This window comes from Coloeus monedula, assembly GCF_965178545.1.
Source record: "Coloeus monedula genome assembly, chromosome: 3".
Lineage (NCBI taxonomy): Eukaryota > Metazoa > Chordata > Aves > Passeriformes > Corvidae > Coloeus > Coloeus monedula.
Window position 1 is genome coordinate 88,174,346 of NC_138783.1, and position 14,636 is coordinate 88,188,981.

General features: G+C 39.1%; 1 protein-coding gene across 11 annotated transcripts in view; it reads right to left on the minus strand.

Moving 5' to 3' along the window:
* Positions 1-14,636, minus strand: part of INPP4A (inositol polyphosphate-4-phosphatase type I A) — a 118,476-nt gene that overhangs the window by 13,996 nt on the left and 89,844 nt on the right. For 7 of the 11 annotated variants that reach the window (XM_082278869.1, XM_082278868.1, XM_082278873.1 and 4 more), the window contains 7 exons: positions 13,527-13,797; positions 10,743-10,775; positions 7,667-7,839; positions 5,802-5,925; positions 4,848-4,974; positions 4,327-4,467; positions 2,892-2,989 (listed from right to left, as the gene is read on the minus strand). In XM_082278869.1, coding sequence (XP_082134995.1) covers positions 2,892-2,989; positions 4,327-4,467; positions 4,848-4,974; positions 5,802-5,925; positions 7,667-7,839; positions 10,743-10,775; positions 13,527-13,797 — 967 coding nt within the window. The remainder of the gene's footprint in view (positions 1-2,891; positions 2,990-4,326; positions 4,468-4,847; positions 4,975-5,801; positions 5,926-7,666; positions 7,840-10,742; positions 10,776-13,526; positions 13,798-14,636) is intronic. The other 4 variants (XM_082278875.1, XM_082278874.1, XM_082278867.1 and 1 more) reach the window with 2 other exon arrangements.

Here is a 14,636-nt window from a genome sequence, read left to right on the forward strand (position 1 = left end):
CAACTAAAGCTGTGACTGAATAAATAAGGAGGTATGCACTGCAAGAGATGACACTGTGACAAAAAAAATCCTACCTGAGTGACAAATGAGGTTTTATTTTAGGCCTACTTCTCACAGCAAATAGTATGTTAGACTAACCTGATCTCCTCCTACAAGAATGTGACGTGGTGAGTAGATGAGGGAAGGCTGTGGACATTGTTTACCTGGACTTTAGCAAAGTGTTTAACGCTGCTTCCCACAGCAGTCTCCTGGACTAACTGGCTGCTCATGGCTTGGTAGGACATCCTGCTCACTGGGTAAAAACCACCACCTGGATGGCCAGGCCCACAGAGTGCTGGTGAATGGTGCTACATCCAGCTGGTGTGGGTCCCCAGGGCTCAGTTCTGCAGCCAGTCCTGTTTAATATCTCTATCAATGATCTGGAGGAGGGAATCAAGTGCAGCCTCACTCAGTGGGAGATGGCACCAAGCTGGGCAGGAATGCTGATCTGCTGGAGGGCAGGAAGGCTCTACAGAGGGATCTGGACAGGATGGATCAATAAGCCAAGGCCACTTTCATAGGGTTTAGCATGACCAAGTGTCAGGTCCTGCACTTGGGTCACAACAATCCCAGGCAGCGCTACAGGCTGGGGACAGAGTGGCTGGGAAGCTGCCTGGTGGAAAAGGACCTGGGGGTGCTGGTCCACAGCATCTGAACATGAGCCAGGGTGTGACCAGGTGGCCTAGAAGGCCAATGGCACCGTGGCCTGGGTCAGCAATAGTGTGGCCAGCAGGACCAGGGCAGGGATTGTCCCCCTGTACTCAGCACTGGTGAGGCTGCACCTCAAATCCTGTGTTCAGTTCTGGGCCTCTCCCTGTAAGAAGGGCACTGAGGTGCTGGAACCTCAGTGGTGTTCAGAGAAGGGAAACTGAACTGGTGAAGGGTGTGGAGCACAAGTCTTATGAGAAGCAGCTGAGGGAGCTGGGGCTGTTTAGCCTGGAGAAAAGGAGGCTCAGAGGGGACCTTATTGTTCTCTACAACCACATGAAAGCCAGGGGGGCTCTTCTCCTGGCAATCAGCAACAGGACAAGAGAATATAGCCTAAGCTGCACCAGGGAGTTTTAGATTGGATGTTGGGAAAAATTTCTTCACTGAAAGAGTGGTCAAGCACTGGAATAGGCTGCTCAGGTAAGTGGCTGAGTCACCATCCCTGAAGGTATTTAAAAAATGTGTAGATGTGGCAGCTGGGGAGACAGTTTAGGGGTGGACTCGGCAGTGCTGGGGAAACAGTTGGACTTCATGATCTTAAAGATCTTTTCCAACCTAAAAATTCTACATTTATATTCTATAATTAACAATTTTGTATTTGTCCTGGTCTTGTCTGCTTAAACTCTACACCTAGAAAGTAAGTAATACCTGTAAACAAAAAGAGGGCACAGGCCATCTCCTCTTTCTAAAGACAAGGAGAGCTAATACAACAAGGACAAGGAGCTAGTGAAGCAAAGACTAATTAATTTCTTAGAAATTCTGCAGATCTTAGAATTAAGAACACAGGGACAAGGACAGTGAATAAAGAATCAACTTTTCTTGTGGACTGTTCTTGAAGGGAACATTTCCTACAATCTGCCAACAGATACCTCACTGGGCCCTTTGTCCCCTAGAATGATCTGTAGGGTTTTCCTTTTGCCTACCACAGACTGCATCACTGGGCATAATCACCTGGTTTGCAGTTAAATGTAAATGCTATTCTCTGTTGACAAGGGTTCAGAGAAAAGTAGATGTCACTTCGTATATCCTCAATATCACCACAACTTCAGGAGAAAAAAAAAAGGCAAAAGCTAAAAGATGACTGGATCAAACATAAGAGGTTTGGGGAAGAGACAAGCAAAATTAAAGAGGAGAGGAAGGAGCTGAATGGGAATTATTATTATGAAAGACTAGGCAGAGACATGAACAAAATTCATTTTAAACTGATTAATTTTTGAATCTTACAAGAAAATCTGATCCTAGACTTCTATACAATAAAAAAATTAAATTTTGCAGCTAACAATCCAGAGTATTAATTATGCAGGATTATGAATGCCTGGATGGAGGGAAGCAGGTTCTGCTCTCAGCTATATCAAGAACATTCAGAGTAACTGGACGTGCAGTAACACACTCTACAGATAGACTTCTTAACTATCCTGCTGCATGATGTTGCATTTGAATTTCTGGAATAAAATTGCAACAAATTGTAGGACACATGAAATAACCTTACAAGAGATTTGATAGCAAGAATAATGAATTGATGAATTTTCACCATTTTTTTGTGGTCACATGTAAATAACACTTATGCCACTGCCTTCTCAAAAAAACCCCAAGCAGTAACAAGCAAATTAACCAGTAAAAAAAACCCCAGTAAAATCAAAGCTTGTAGCTATTGTCTCTCTTCCAGGCTCTCTGCTGTTGGCTGCGGATGCAACAATTATAGGAAAGTGCCAAAGGAAAAACAGAGGGAAAGTCATTGATTTCCTAAAAACTGGCAGTTGCTCTCTGCACAGGTTTTATCTTAAGTGCAGGGAACATCATCAAAAACTGCACATAAAAGTGCTGCTGCTAGAACCTGTCACGTTTACACCTTTACCTTACAACAATCTCACTGCCTAGCTGGATGATTACACAGTACACACTGCCACTTAGAAAAAGATGTAAAAGTAACCTTAAAAAGGAAAGTTAATCAGTCTGACCTTTAAACCTCTTGAATTCGCTCTACTTAGTACTAAAGTATTAAAAAAGAGTTGCATCATTTCTTGGAGGTTACTAATGCTGCTGTATCATCGACATTTACAAAACCAACGTAAAGCAAACAAATGAAAAAATCAGCCTGAATTGTGCTGTTCAACCAAATTTATCATTAATTACAAAATACTTACAATCATCAGGCAAAACTTCCTTGAACTGCTCAAAATATGAATTCAACCGCACTAAGCTTTCCATGTTAATTATTTCTTGCAGTGAGGTGTCTCCAAACCTGTAAAAGGAGAAGGAAGGAACAATTAAGCCCAGGGTAAAATGTTTCTCTTCTTCTTTGAAACAACTGCTCTTGGCAATATGTAAACCAAAAAACAGTTTAAAGATCAATCCCAGGAGTTCCCTAACCATTCAAATGCCAGGTGAAATGTAACAGAGAACTGTTGTAATGACTCATTACAGAGAAAGGAAATATATGAATGTGAGGGGGAAAAAGGGAAGGAAGGTATACGAAAAATCTTGTGGAAAATAGTATTTTAAATTCTTTGGCTTTCATGTCTCTCTTTCAATATTAAATTCCTACCTGGCAAATTGTTTTACCTAAATTTAAACTTTTAATAATGAATTTACTAGTTAGTTCATAAACCAATAATAACAACCACAACATCAGTAGGTAGGACTGAGAATGTTGACTTCATGTATGTAAATAAAAAATATGGATCCAGGAGTAATAAACCATGAATAAATATTGTCAACAATGCCCTGATATATCTCATCTAAATATCTACATACACAGATGTACACACAGAGTGCTGACATCTGTAACTGTGCTAGTCATCTTGGGCTTGCTTTGTAGGAAACACAGGACAACAGTAATTTCTGGAATGCTTTTGTTAGACTTTTTCTTGTTGTCCACCACCACAGTGCACACTTCAGCCTGGTACTGAGGCTGCTGTCACAACATGCATGTGCCTGACGTTGCTGGAGTTCTCCAGTAGAGCAGTGCTCTGTCAATGTACTCTTTACAGGATATGGCCACAATAGAGGGAATCTGCTAGCTCTTCCAGAACCAAACAGTTTCACTAGAAAATATAATTACATAATTATGCTTTTCAGCTTTACAATAGCATTGTTGCATTACATAAATACTGCAAGGCTATGTTAAAACAGACGTACACCTTGCCAATTATCCTGGATTTTGACAGTGACCAGGAGAGGGAGTCTCAGGGAGAGTGCAAAACCAAGACAGCAAATACGCAGCAATACTCAGAATGACCTCTCAGCCTCTAGTGATCTGTCACTCAGAGAGGTCTTAAGTCACAAAGAGCACCTGTGTGCTAAATAGCCCTTGATAGATCTCCTCAGTGTAAATTCACTTCTGAACCACATAAACCCGCACTAGTCTCCAACCCATGAGGTAAGGAGCTTCACAGTTACGTGGTGTATAAAGGACCTCCTTTTGTTTGGCATTTGACGGATTCATTTAGAACAGAGTACTCTTGTTTGTGTACTGGAGAAACTGAATCGCTGTTAGTTATGCAAGAGTGCAATTCCACAGCAACGTAGTTCCACTGCTGAACTGCCAGTAAGGCTGAGCTTGACTGACTGGATACCTACTTCTCTGCTAGGGTTTGCTGCTCATTGATTCCCACGTTGAAAAGAACAGGCTGAACCCTCAGTAACATTCCACTTTGAATCTCACGCGGCAACAAATCAAACAAGGCGCTTGGCAGGGGGATCCTCACATTAAATCCATCACTGAGAACAGATAAACAGCTGTTAGACATGGGGATCAAAAAGCTACGTTCCAAGAATATGTTATTTATCTAAAGAGGGATAACACCTAGAATATAACATATCCATTAAAAAGCAACTATCAGTCAAAACTGACTTTAAAGAACTGCCACAACTTGCTTCTAGTCAGAAAATCTATTCTAGTTCAAAAACAAACCCGCAGCAACCTGTAATGTTGCATTTATATCCTCATGGACATTCAAATAAGATCTGCCAGTATCCTGACAATAGCTGATTTTGCTCTGCTCATTAGTACTGCAGTTCTTCTACAACTTGGGTAGAAAAAGCAAAGTTTTGGCATGTCCCCATCTCATCAAGAATAAAGTATATTTATTGTTTTTTACCGATTTCCAGTGATGACTGGCAGCATGTCAGTAGATGTATTTGATGTAGCCTGAGTTACTTTAAAGGTTACATTCCTCAAGTCCATGATTCCCAAACTCATGTCCTCCAGCATTGCCAACTCCTCACCTAAATCCAAGAGGAAAAAGTGAATTGTAATTACTTGTTATGCACAACTTTCCTTTGTCAATTTGATGACAATAGTAGATCATCACTCCATGAAGAAGTTCCACAGATGAAGAGGTCCTGCAGCTCAGGCCTCCCCTTTGACCTAGAGACAATGCCATGACTGATTTTTTGAGTTCAGCAAGTTTAGAAAATACCATTTATCTAGAACAGTCCAGACTACTGTCCTTCAAGTAGTTTATATGCTGATTTTCCAAGTTAGATGATGCTAGTAAGTACTTTTCAGCATTGTCAGAGCCATGATACCCTTTGTACTGGAGAAGCTACAAGGTATTCTGGATTTGTCTGGAAAAGCATTCCCTAACCAACATCCAGACAGCTTTTGAGACACAGGAGTGAAACACTCCTGAGTGAAGTACTTTCCCTTTTTATATTCTCTCTTCAATCTCACATTGTGCTGCAAGACTACACAAGTTTCAAGAAAATTCAAAAAGTGAATTTTGGGCAAAGTTTCTCCCAGCTTACCAAAACTTTAATCCATTTATTTTCTGAAAAAACCCAAAGACCACTGTGATACGTTTTAGCCTTTCTTAAACCTTTGACATTCTATTATAAAACAAATACACTTTATCTTTTAGATATTCAAGTAAGAGCAAATAAATTCAGAGTTGTTAGATATTAAGTACTTCAGCTATAATCTATCTTTGCATTTTAGTTTTCAAAATAATTTTATAGCTGAGCTGCAAAACACTCAGATCCCATTGTAGCCAATCAAATGCAGAATTTGCTGACTCAACAGCTAATCCCACCCACTGGCCTCGTGCCCTTACCATAAGTGCTCAGCAGGCTCTCAAACTGTGCCAGCAAGCCAATGGTGTAGAGTTGTCTTAGAAATCCGTCATCATGCAGGCAGTTCCTCAGCTTGATAATGAAACCACAAATGAGTGCTGTCAGCTGTGAGAGAGGAAACAGACAAGAATGAAATGATTCAAGATAAAAGAGGTTCTTCAGCCCCAAACAAAAATGATAGCATGTATAAGAGGTGCCATAAAATCTGTCAAACAGATGCTCTTTTCCCTTAAACATCACTCTTCCTTGCAGCTGAAGAGAGACAACCAACCAATGAAAACCCAAAACATTAAAAAAATCAGATTCAGGGCATGCTGCCTTCATCTGGCAAGCTGTCTGAAAATGGGGCTGCTGTGGATCTCACACCTTTTTGTTTTCTGAACACGATCACTTGTGGTAGGGTCTACAACTTAGGAATTACAAAAATTTCTCCTTAGAGAATTGTTTTAGTTTTAGACAGAAAAGCAACACAGCTAGTTCCAAGCCAAGAATTTTGATAGTATGAATAAATTACTGCTTTTCAAAAATGGCATTTGAGAAAGCTTAAAAATGCAGTATCTGTTTGCATTATGCAGATTCAAACTCTGGTGTTACAAGTTATTCAGCACAAGATCCTGAACATCTAGTACTAAGGGCAGTACTATGATCTAAGATTAATTCTAGTCTTAATTCACTGTCAGCAAAGGTATTTCCCAGGTTATTGCCCTACACTATGCACACAGGTGTATGACTTTGTTATAGAATTAAACAGAAGAGAATAAAGTTCTGATCATGATAGGTAAACATACTCAAAGTATTGAGTTTAAAAATTATCTGCAATATGAGGTGTGTTTTATATAGGAAAATTCCCTCATTTTATCCCGATGAGATCACAGATTCAAAGAATCATTAAGGTTGGAAAAGACCTCTAAGGTCACCAAGTCCAACCCAGCACCACCACCATGTACACTGCTAAACCATGTCCACAACTGCCATATCCACACATTTTTTAAACACTGCCAGGGATGTGACTCCACTACTTTCCTGGGCAGCCCACTCCAGATCTTAACAACCCCATCCATGAGAAGTTTTTCCTAGTATCTAATGTAAATCTCCCCTGGCACAACCTGAGGACATTTCCTCTCATCCTGTCACTTGTTTTACATTTTTGATATTACATTTTGGGACAAAAGCCCTGCCAAATGATGTCCAGGAAATAAACTGTTTGAAATAAATGAACAGGATAGTGATTTCACAGGAAAGTGATTTCACACTACAGAAGTATAGAGGGCAGAAGAAATTTTTTTCTCTGGGCAGTGGAAATTTTTTTAGTGCAGTGTCTGCACCTGTAGTCAGTGTCTGACACAAGAGATGCCAGCAGGTGCAGAAACAGAACTTCTAAGAAAAACATCCCAGAACTAATTTCTCTTCCCATAGCTGGGCTTCTCTCCTTAGATACCATACGTCCTGTTGGGTTTCTCAATGCAGAAAACAACAAAAGGTAACTGAGGGAGTACACTTGCTACTCACAGACCTTTCTGCTCCCCTCTTTCACATCTTACTTCTGCTTTAGCTTGGAGACATTGGAAGGCAAAGGTTGTTTCTGTATACAGCAGTATATTTTCACTAGTTCTGGGATAATTTTTGTCTTCAATAGCAAGTGTGTATCCAAGGGGACACCTAATTTATGTATTGTCAAATGCATGTAAGTAACCAGTAAAGACAGGATAGCACAGCTTGTGAGGGGAAATCAGTGTCAAACCTGGGAAGAGTTCTGATAAATTCTGGAAAGAGTAATCTTTCATATTTCATAGAAACCCCACCAAATGTGGAAGTGAAATCAAATCATGCATATTTGCTTGCTTACAGTCTGGCAGAAGACAACATCCCTGCGATACTGAAGGCTCAGGCAGAGCCCTATTGTCGGGGCACTGTCCTGCATTAATAAAAAGACCATGGCTTTCTTTGCCTTGTCACTCATCATGGCTACGCAGTCAGTGAGTGTGGTCAGCAAGGGATAAAGAGCTTCGCTCCATTCACCTGGTTAAAAGAAAAAAAGAATTAGCAGCAGTGGAAGCACTTTATTTGAAACAAACACACATTAAGAAGAAACTTCCTGTTTCAAGTCAAAGTTGTTGATAATTCCCATTTAGAACTCGCTCTATTTTGGCAGGATGGTTACTCCCTGCTTTGTAATAATTAAGTAATCTTACAGTGTAGTTATTGCATGAGGAAAATATGGAGAATAATCTGTAAGGCTGTTATGACTTTCCATGTAAAAGTTAGCAGAATTTGTGCCCACACAACAAGCTATACAATAGCTGATTAGGAAATCATAACAGAAACATGAATAACTATATACAGAAGTGTATATAACTGCATGTTCATGTTCAAACAAACCCTTTCACTGCACGTACATGGACAGACAGTAAGGAGCCTATTGTATTACAGAAATAGGGACCATCTGCTTAACCATTTCTGTCAATGAGATTCTCCCAAGTATCTTGCCTTTTGAATCTCTAGGCTCGTAAGTGTATCATTCAACTGCCCCACCACCTTATTGATCCTTATTGCACCTCAGTGAGGCAAGATGATGCTCATCTCCTATTTGCAGCTAAGAATAATAAGGCGGAGAGGTGAGAAATTAATGTAGGTACTCTTTTAAGTGTTTTCTGTCTCCTGAGTGGTTTTAAAGGCTTTAACCTAGCTAACAAGAAATACTAAATATAGTGATTTAGATGGGAGTCATACAGATTCTTGGAAGTAGTTTGGAGCTTTTCTTCCACTGAAATACAGAAGATATGACCCAGAGGGATTCTGTTCAAGGTCCTGCACAGGAAGCACAGAAATGAAACTGAATTGTCCAAGTCCTATTTTGGTACCCCAAATATTGTGCCATTCCTTTTCCTTAAGAGACTACTCAGCCTTAAAATATCCCACATGCTCAGTTCCTTTTCTTTCCTTATTTCATCTTTCATCTTAATCAATCACCAATTAAAAAAAAAAAAAGCATTTCCATGAGTTTACAAAAAATTATTCAGATGCCATACCAAAACTCATTCTCTCTGCAACATAAAAAGAATACAGAGCAGGGCTTTGGTTTTGCCCTCCTTAATGTAAGGTTGAAACAGAAGAACACTTCTCTTTTTAAAGGGAAGGACAATATGTTTTATTTTTTAGAAGCACCAGAGCTCACAAACAGCTCACACACAACTCCCACCCCAGCTGGCTGCAGGAACAAGGCAACGTACAAACCAGAACCTGCATGAATGAGACACTTGAAGCCCCTGAAAGGAAATTGTTTGGGATTTTGACTCAAAGGCAGAACTAAGAGTCAGTAATAATAAGTGTTCCTTTGATAACCAGCCAAAGAGGGGAGCTCTGGAAGTCTGCTAACAGAAACATATCTGGCAAGATTAACAGAACTATCCTTTTGGCTTTTGTTCTATGCAGTAGATAGATAACCTAACAAACTACACAAAGGGAAAGTTGTTTGACTCTGTTCCATTGCCTTAAAAAAAAGCAGGAAATGTCAAAAGAACAGGCAAGGATTCACAGCTTAAATTCTATTCAATACTTTATCTCAATATTAGTCAGATGCCATAACATGGCCTTGTGAACACTTAGAAAGCAAAATACAGATGACACTAACAGTGTTTCTCTTACTGCATTTAAGAGCTTTTCCATAAACAAATGAGAATGAGAAAGAGAACTGAAAGTATCTTCCAGCACATCATCTCATTGTCTGGTTGTACACACATGTATATAGTTACTAACTCAGTGAGGATTTAAAACTGTAGTGTGTCTGACAGCACTTCATTTGAAAGATATGGTTATCTCTGGTAATCAAAAAGTACACTGCTGAAGATAATGCAATTAGCAGATGGGGTTTCTTCTCCCAACATTCACATACAATGCAGAGGCTCATCTAGGGTGGTGAGCAAAAATCCTCTGTGCTTTGTATTCTCTTGGTTTAAAATTCTTGCCATGAAAGAACAAACCCTTGTCAGTCTACAAAGTTCTAAATTATTTTTGCTACTTACTTCACAGAGGTGTCACCTGTGTTCTTTTATTTTTTAGTCAATGGTAGTTGTTATCAACAGCAAACTGGAATAAAAGGAATTGCACTCCCAGTCTCAAATTAGGCTGGAACAAGGTAGGGATGTTGGGAAGGCCTATAAGTTTGCATAGCAAACTTTTGCTGACTATATACTACTGATTATTTCATAAAAAAATAATGTCTTATTAAGAGAACCAAATACATAAAGCTTGTAGGACATAATGTCAGGTGGGAAAAGTCCTTGCATTTTTCACCCTAAGGGTCTCTCTTCTCCAGAGCACTAAAAATATTATTAAAACAGCTGTTCTCCAGGGCCTTAAAAAGATATTTTGAGTCTTTTCATATTAAGTACAGAAGGACAAGGACAGAAGAAAGAAGGTTAACACTGGGATGAGACTCCTAAATTCTGTATCCTGAAACATGAGACTTGCAATCCCAAATACTACTTGGTGTGCACCCACAACAGAAATTTTCCATCAGCCTTGTTGACTCCTCCATGTTCTGCTCGACTTCTCATCCAGAAAGACCAGCTCAACAGCCCGTGTGAAAGGGCATGTCTGAAATGCCACACTCCCACAGACTTCAATGACATTTGGAATAGGCCTCAAACCACTGTCACCTACATCAGTTTGCTAAAACACATCAGCTGGAGAAATCAAAGAGGCCATGAACATTCGCTCTCCCATATCTGGACATACAAAATGACCAGATACCCCCTGCACTCTTAGGAAATAATAACTTCTCAACAGCTTAGGTAACTCACGTGGTGTTGCAAAGCATTGCCATTTCAAAATGGTCCATCTTAAAGCAAGGCACTTGTTCAGTTAACTATGAACAAACCCCTGCAGTTTTCAGAAGAAGCAGAAGCCATGAATGCACATACCTGGGGCAGATTCTTCCGGAGTAGGGCTGCAATCTGCACAGAAATGGAGGGGCAACATGCATGATTAAGGAGCAGCAACACAGTCTAAACACAAGCAACTCAAATGCTCAATGCCAGGGTTCTCAAACATTTTCACTGAGTGAAGAGGAGCTCAGCAGAAATACTCTGTTGCCCATAGGTACCGAGGGCATGGGCATCTCCTCCACTCCATTGTTCTGATCACAGGAACACCGGGATGGGGACTTGGAGGAAAGCCGGTACCTGCTAGCTCAGAGGCTCGCTGTGGATTACCAGCAAGCGCACTGTCAATCCCCAGTGATCCACAGGGCACAATTTGAGAACCACTGGTTTACTGCAATTATAGAGTATGCTGGCAGTAAGGCTGCTAAACAGAAAAGACCAGCAGTAAGTTCAATGCACTTAACAGAAAATGACATTAAGGCACCCACAATGCAAGAGTGATAAAAAACCAGTACCTTGCTACCTTAGTTAAATCTGTTAACAATTTCTGAGATAATTAACAGAAACATTAGAATGTATATTAAGGGCTGAAACCCCACCAGTGAAGTCTCTGAGTATTCCATACTCACTTCAGAGGGAGGATCAAGCTGTCAGATGAAAATATACAATGCCAACAGTAAAAAAATAATGTATATCCTGTTATAGCAAGTCTTGCATCAACGAAAAGTAGTTTACTAAGCTAATAGGATTTAAGCTTCTGTTGTTTATATCTAGAGTCACTAGTCAATTAATTACAAATCTGAACATAACAACATACAATATAAAATTCAACTAGTGTGCATCAGGACAATCATCTCAGTGAGATAATCAGAAAAAACTTCTCAGTAAATTAAAATTCATCATGTTCACTAAAGAAACGATATGTCCCCATGTGATTTTAGTAATGAATATCTAAGCCTATAGCATATGTACATTTGAAAATATATTTTTTAAGTTTCCTTTCTACTATTTCAGGCAGTATTTTCTTTCACAAACATTCATTTCTAGAGAGATCCTCTAAAGTCCTTCAATAAAATTTTACTGTCTCTCTCTTACCAGTTCTGGAACTATCTTGCTTGACTGGTTTTGACATTGCTTTCAAAATAATTTCTGTCTGCTCTCTACTCATTTATTCAAAATTCATAATTACTAACAAGAAAAACATTAATTCTTTGAATACACAACAACAAAAAAAGTTGTGATTCTGAACTTAGAGAACCTTCAATTCTGCCCCAGGTTCTGTCAGTTAAATAGAAAGATTTTTTTTTTCCTATTTTGGAGGAAGAACAGGGAAAAGTTACAAAAAATTCTTTGCACTAACAAAATCTTTGGTAGGGTCACGCAGCCAATTCCACTTTTACATGGCACAAGTGTCAAGATACAGAGCAGATTTAAAAGATCCACTGAAAATGGAAGAAAAATATTGTTCTAAGGTGTTTTCAGCATAAAACTGTCTTGGGAAAAGCTTCTGATATCACTCATCACACATATTTCCTGGGCTTTTTAGTATTAAAAATCCACAACATTTAATCATTCATGTGAATGTGCATTGAAGGTTACTGATTAAACTTAGATGTAAATACATATAAAACTTCATGTAAACTAGCTAGCAAAAAAAATATTTATAGGTATCAAAGTGGTAGAAGAAATTTAGTCAAAGATTAATAGCATACATATTCTGAAACAAGAACCTACTCTCCTATTTTTCAATAATACACAAAAATATCAGTCTAATCTAGAACACGGTTGTCTAAGATACTAAATAAACTACATGTAACATGCAAAGCTACACAAAAAAATATTAACATTTATTTTCACGTCCTTTTTGCTTTTTTTTTCTTAAGGCACTGCCTTCCACTGCAACACTAACAATGTGATGGACATGAAGTCACAGACACACGTAAGGGACAAAGGGCCATCAAATGATAACACAGAACAGGACAAAGGAAATGAGAACACAGATCAGTCTTTTTAGAGCTTCACTTCACCCACCTGCGCTATTAAGTGGCCAAATCATAGTGACCACATGTAAAGAATGTGAGAATATGTCAAATAAGTACATAAGTAAATGAAATAATTCTGAAATTTAATGCACAGCTGCCAAACTGTCAATCTAAACTGATAAGGATATATTTCATTCACATGCTCACAACTTTACACTGGGTTCAATACAACATCCAGTTGACCTTAAATTTTGAATGGATTATTCAACTAAGAGCTTGCACTGCCAATTACTACCTTCCAGCTACAAGAAGTCTAAATAATGGAATGCCTCAGCACCACAGTTTGGGTTAAAATTTGCTTTGAACTCCATTAGGTTCTGCATTCAGCTCAATCTAATGGGACTGCTTGGGCTCCTCTCCTGTGCTTTAGCAGTCCAGCTGGGACCATCAGTTTTTCAGTAGTGCCTGAACTTGTCTCATGATTTAATTATCTGTAATAAGCTTTGATTGCTGCAAAGAAGCTGAAGCCAACAGGAAAGCTACCAGAGGTGGTGTGTCATGTGATAACCCATACAACTGCTTTACCAGCTTAAAACACACAGCGTGAAAACCAAGAGCCACTGTCATCAATGGATTTGGCAATGATTTCAGTGGGACCTGCATTTCAAAATAAGTAATGGGCTTAGCAGCTCCCAGTACACCAACAGCTGCTTCTGCCTGACATCACTGCTTAACACCACCACTGAATTAAAAACACACAGAGGGCTGTAAGGGAGGCTTAGGAATGATGCCAGCACACAGGAAGAGAGCAGCAATGAGAAGCAGTGTCTGGCATACGCACTTGTCTTGAGAGAATGGCATGCACAGGATGGTGTGGATGAAGATGGTGGTGAGGATGATGAAGGTGGTGAGGATGATGAGGTCTCATTTAAATCTTCTGGATTTATCCAGTAGGCACGACTGTCCCGATTACCTTTCTTACTAGTACTGCTGACGTCACACTGGAAAACGTCTTCACAGCTGTCACTTTGCAAGCGCTCCTTCTGGAGAAGTTTGTCCACTCTCTGTATGATACACTCCAGACTTTTGTCGACGTTCAACCAAACTTTCTCCTTAAAAGAAAACATTACTTTTTCAGTTTAAAACCAAAAGAGACGTTGGGTAACAAATCCCTTGGCAATATATTTCTTCCTGGGTTTCTAGTCATAACTCCTCTGCAAAGCTTCCTCTGGGCTATTGTGGTTACAGGTGTGCACACACAAATTATGGATATATAAGTAATGTACACCAGGACGTCAACAATATGCAATATGTAGTGACATGACTTGTGTGGTAAATAGCAAAGCTATTTTCTGTGTAAGTTTGCCAAACAATTTTAAGTTCCTCTTCCTGCACTATTATTCCAATTTCTAGATGGCACTATTGTTTACTCTTGAAATGTTTGACATAATTGTATACAATCACACATCTTTTTTTTCTCCGTAACTCAGTAAACAACAGATAAAATTACTGTATTATAGTAGTCTAAATACTGAATAAGCTTTATTTGTATCTTATTACTGTGACTTTGACTGTAAGTCAAAGTATGCCAAAATAATTACAACTAGCAAGGGTCCATTTCCAAAATGAATTGAATCTCTTTAAAAAATTGGTATTTCACAATGTTAATAATTGCTTTAATTAATGTTGACTATTTGCGAGATTTAGTTAACTTCTGTTTATTTAACACAGTGACAGAATTTACACAGTCCAATTCTCATTTTGATTGGCAGTGTGGTAAGGAAAATCATTTAAATACATGGTGCAAACAGTTTTAAAATGCTGTTCATAATCAAAGAAGTGATCAACTGCAAGTTCTAAATGGTTACAGGGGAATTTTTATAAGAGGAAGGCTAAACTGCATAGCTAGCACACACAAAATACACTTTATCTGGGAGAAGTGCAAAAGCCC